The sequence below is a fragment of the Sinocyclocheilus anshuiensis genome, unplaced genomic scaffold (genome assembly GCF_001515605.1).
Source record: "Sinocyclocheilus anshuiensis isolate Anshui unplaced genomic scaffold, SAMN03320099.WGS_v1.1 scaffold1658, whole genome shotgun sequence".
In the NCBI taxonomy this organism is placed as follows: Eukaryota; Metazoa; Chordata; class Actinopteri; order Cypriniformes; family Cyprinidae; genus Sinocyclocheilus; species Sinocyclocheilus anshuiensis.
This window is the reverse complement of record NW_015547302.1, coordinates 182,624-188,141: the sequence shown is the minus strand read 5'-3', so window position 1 is coordinate 188,141 and position 5,518 is coordinate 182,624. Positions and strand designations below refer to the sequence as shown.

Here is a 5,518-nt window from a genome sequence, read left to right as displayed (position 1 = left end):
ACACACACACATACACACATACACACACACAGATTGATTGATTAATTGATTTCTTTCCCAAATTGCATTGACTGCTGTAAAATATAAGGCACCAATGTTTCAGGAGTTTAGGACACAGAATAGGACACATGCTTATTCGATAACTGTTTTATTACCTATTTGGGTTTATGCATATGCTTTACTTCTTAAGATTAACTGTTTATGTTCCTGTCATATGCAAAGATTTGATTTAAAAAATAGTATCATAGCTATTAAACTATTTCTTGTTATGATTTTAAATCTGTATTTAACCTGAGAACGATCTCAAAGTAAAAAGAGGTGGTAAAGTCTGATTTTGTGGTGGCTATATGCTTTAAAATTAAATTATTATAATCTTAATTCAAGTGATGAAGGATTTTACAAGTCTGAGAGTAATCAGTTTTGAGTCCTAGTGTAAGTTTAACCCTGCCTGGTTTAAATGTTTGAAAATGATTAACAGTTGAAAACATTTGTTAGAAATTTAGAAAAGTAATCAAAAAGTAATCAAATGTAATCAGTTACATTACTTTAATAAAGTAATTGAGTAATTAAACAACTTATTACATTTTAAATAGGGTAACTTGTAATCTGTAACCTATTACATTTCCAAAGTAACCTTCCCAACACTGATCATATCATATACACACAGAAACATATACACACACAAATGTCATCATGACAACCTGTCAAAATAAAAGTTTGGTTTAACTTGAAGAATTATAACAGAAATATATTACTATTGCACAACATATCCTCATTCTCTTTCTGAAAAGCGTCTGCCGTCTTATTACATGAACACATGAACTTCATCTCCAGAGCTGCTCTGAGAGTCACTTCACCAGCATTTCACCATTTAATTTGATAAAAATTATCATCATCATATCATATACACACAGAAAATCAAAGGTCATCATGACAACCTGTCATAAAACCCCAAACTTTTGGTTTACCTTAAAGAATTATATTAAAAATATATTACTATTGCACTATAGAATGTACTTCTTAAAGCAATACTACTACTACTACTACTACTACTCCTAAAAAAAAATAATAATACACTTTATTTAAACACACAGAAACTCAAAGTTCTTCATTATAACCTGCCAATAAAAGTTTAGTCTAACTTGGAGAAATTATGACAGGAATATATTACTGTTGCAGAGTAGAATGTACTTCTTAATAATAATAATAATAATAATTATTATTATTATTAATACATGCACATATATAGGCCGTTCAGATTACTTGTTAAAGTGCAACGAAATACCTTATATCAGCAGACGATACGTGTCTGTGTTTGTGGTTGGAGACTCCTTCACCGGCTACAGGCTTCCTCATTTGCGCACGCATGCGCACGTGTGTGTGTGTGTGTGAAATACAATGCTGAATGAAAAAGTTTGATAAGTCGAATTATAATGAGCCGCCTAATAATAATAATAATAATAATAATAATAATTATTATTATTATTAATACATTATTTTTAATGAATATCACAACCCATTTTGGCATATTTTAGTTTCCATATATATTTTTTATTTAAACCATAAATATGCTATTTGCTTATTTAATTATTTCATTATGTTTTAAAAGATCAACTAAATTGTTAGTAAATATGAATTTAATATTACATTTTTATATTCTGTTAACTTCTGACAGTAAAATAAGCCACTAAACCATATAAAGGTCCAGTCAAAGGAAAAATACAGTGATACAGATTTTTGGTCATACTGCCCAGCACCAATTATGGTAAATTTGGTATCACAAAAAAAAGGGGGGGGGGGTCTTCTAATAAAAAGGTCAGGAGCAGAGGGCTGATGAAAAGCATGAGTGACAGATAGAGAATGACACAGACGGCATGAGAAGGACAGCACACGTGTTGTGACAGCAGCATGAAGTTTGAAATGACTGGCAGCTTTGTGATATCAATGGCAGCAAACATCATTAACCCTGTGTTACCCTGCGGGTCAGCCAGCAGCAGTGTCCAGTACATAGAAGTTCGGCCTGTCACTGCTGATCAGCGCAGGCAGTGAAAGACAAGCACATCGCCGCCTCTGTGTTTACAACCACAATTACACGGCGCTCACTCCCTACACATGCCTCTAATATGTGTGGGTGTGTTCCTATTGATTTATATGTGAGTGGATTAAACTTTTGGCCGTGATTGTGGGCTGCAAATTTTTTCTCAGCATTATTATGGAAATTGCATTGTGAGTTGCAGTGCGCTGTCTGTCAGCAATCAAGACGCTTAGCACTTGATAGACACTTGCACATTCTGCTCATGGCAACCACACTGAGCAAAAAGAGTGTGAGGAAGCCAAATCCAATGTCACTGTTTCTTGAGCTCAGTTTAGAAAGGACTCTATCCCATAAAAACCCATCATCTTTATGACTTTATGGCATCTTTTAGGTAAAATCTGGTGTATACAAACAGTGCAAGCCCCATTAAAGGAGTAGTTCACTCAAAAATGAAAATTTGCTACTCACCCTCAGGCCATACAAAATGTAGATGACTCAAGTCCATCAATTAACGTCTTGTGAAGTGAAAGCTGCCATCATTAATGCGTTATAACTATAAACAAATCATTTCTGGACAGTCTTTAATCCATAATAGCACCTCCTCCAGTGAAAAACCATTCCCTGTTGTTGTCTCACATCAAAATCCACCGACATATTTGTTTAGATCGGTTGTCACTTATAAACGGTGCTTGATCTGTGCATATTTCTATCCTGATTCAGAGGAGACAACTTTTTCACTAGAGAAAGCAATATTATGGATAGATGACTCATATTTTAGCCAAAAGCACAGGTCTGAAGTTAAAAACATCTTAATGATGGATTTGTTTATTGCAAACATGTAGCTTTTCACTTCACAATACATTAATTGATGGACTGGAGTCACATGGTTTACTTGTAGATAATTGTGATGTTTTTATCAGCTCTTTGGACTCTCATTCTGACGGCACCCATTTACTGCAGAGGACATTTTAAGCATATTTTCATTCATGGGTGAACTATTTCTTTAAGCAGAAAAATAAATGACAAAGAGAAAAAACAAAAAACTAAATTGTAATTCATTATAGCTATGTTTGAAATTAAACCAATGGCATTAGTAAGTAATATGGGAAAAAAAAATATTTTGCACTGCTCTAAAGACAAAGGGATTTCAGAGTGTGCATAAGGAGATTTCTGGTGGACAGATTAAATGAGTGGAGGAGTCTCTCCGGGAGATTATTGACCCAGCAGCTCATGAGAGGTGGAGGAGGAAGAGGAGGAGGAGCCTAGAACCAAATGGCTTGGAGATAATGATGAACTGGCATGGGACAACAGGAAATACAAGGAGGATCCCGTTTCCTCACTATGACTGCAGGACAGTCATAGGCGATGCAAACTAACAGCAGTGAGGTTGAGTATTGTGATATCTTGCATCATTTCTATTGTCCTTTTCCCATCATAGACACCACTACTTACATAAGTTGCCACTGAATGTATTTTCCAGTGATTGATTCTTAAATTACTACCTTATATTTGGCTCCCTCAAATACATGCTTTCAAATATGAAAGCCTACTGAATCTAATCAGTTTGTGGAAACTACATAAATATTGACTGCATAAAAAGTTGTCCCTGGTATTTTCTTAATATAAACCTTGCCATCTTAGTAGTTTAATCATATGTCCCTGAATATCCCTAGACGTGGGTGTGGATTTGTTGCACGCCAAGGAAACGCACAGGATGACAGAACAATATGAATAAACTGCTATTGTGCCACCTCAAAGGAATGCACTATAGATTTATATCTCATTACATTAAGTTCAAAGCACTCACATACCTCCAGACCTGTGCCAGCTGAAAAACGTGCACGACGCTTTGGAAGAGCCACACGCAGGCTCTGCAGCAGCTCTCAGCGCTGCTCCGGGTTCTGGTGACCGCAGCGGAGCGGCCAGCGCCCCGCTGATCGCTGTCCTTGGTGCTGAAGTGGCTCTCCGCATTGGACGCCGCTACCATGGCAGCCACAGCCGTGCCGCTCCCGTTGGCGTCCGAGTAATCGTACGCGAACCATCGGAAGCTGAGCACCTGCACCACAACAGACGGAATGATGATAAAAACGAGTGTCAGAGCGAACCACCAGTAGTCCCGCCTGAGATAGTAGTCGGCAGCCAGCCACAGGTCTGAAGCCCCGTCCGAGAAAAAGACCAAGAGGGCGCAGAGGGTCCAGCAGCAGTCCAGGAGCGAATACTCCTTCTCGACGGGACGCCACTGGGGCGAGCGCTTCTCCGGCCCGGGGAGGCACGTCGGCGGAATGTCATTCTGCAAAGAAACGGCTGTACCGTCTGATTTCGCAGCCATGTTTGTTGTAGAAAAGAGAGACAGGATGGAGGGAGGGGGGTCGTGTGTCTGTGTGGGAGGGAAAAAAAGAGGGCTGGGACAAAAACACTTCTCGTTATTCCTGCTTTAACATCTAGCTCCTGATTTTCCACCTGAATGCAATTTATCACGGCAGTCGCTGACAGTGTCGCGTGCAGGAATGCGTGGAATTTTTCTTCAAAAGCCAATAATGTGATATAGAATTAATAATACAGTGATAGGTGAAGGATATCCAGCCTCATGGCCTGAGGGGAAATGTGCTTCTGCAGTCCTGATTCAGATTAATTTTAGCGCCTGTATCTCGTTCTCTCAAGCTGGGTCAGTTTATGGAAACAGTGTAAGGTATATTAATCCAAATTATGATAGAGACAGACGATCATGCTTTACTGCTTTTCTTAACGCATCCGTGAATTATATATATATATATAGAGAGAGCGAGAGAGAGAGAGAGAGAGAGAGAGAGGATATACATCCTATAAGGATATAATATATAGTATTTATTTTTGTTTTTTGTATTTTGCTAAATGTACATAAGATACAAAGCTGCTATAGCAGTTAAAAGTGCAGTCTCATTGCCTTGTAAACAGCAGCGCCTCATGGGTATAGTAGCTAAATGAAGTCATAATCTCCCCTTGTAGTGCAAATGCATTCATTTAAAACAGCTCCCACCACCACCACAGATCCGTACACATTAACATAAGTGGTGTTGATAAGAATGCGAATTAAGACCAAAAATGTAATGCCAAGTCTCTGTAGATATTTGATCTTTAGGTATTGATATCAAAAGCTGTATTTTAGTAGGAAAATAAAATAACACTAATCAGATTTCAAAGCTCTTACTGTGAATTTTGTGTTTCTCTTTTTGTGTTTATATTAAGTTAACGATTCAGTTTTATGTAAATATATAATACGCATAATTATGTAATAAATTAATGTTTATATACCACATAATATATATTATTCCAAACTAAAAAATAAAATCCGTTCAAGTGAAATACATTTTATTGCAACAAAGAGTTTTATATTTTTAGCAGTACACAGCTTTTCAGAAGATGGCCTACACATTTTTTTCCCTTTCCTTTAATTTTGTCTTATCAAGTTAAAAGGAAGCAAAGAAACCAATGAAAAAGCAGTGT

The 5,518-nt window shown here is 37.2% G+C and overlaps 1 protein-coding gene across 1 annotated transcript in view; it reads right to left on the bottom strand.

The window, feature by feature from the left end:
* Positions 1-4,364, bottom strand: part of LOC107701703 (XK-related protein 7-like) — a 15,032-nt gene extending 10,668 nt beyond the window's left edge. The window contains exon 1 of the mRNA XM_016503769.1: positions 3,847-4,364. Coding sequence (XP_016359255.1) covers positions 3,847-4,364 — 518 coding nt within the window. The remainder of the gene's footprint in view (positions 1-3,846) is intronic.
* Between the last annotated feature and the right edge of the window lie 1,154 nt (positions 4,365-5,518).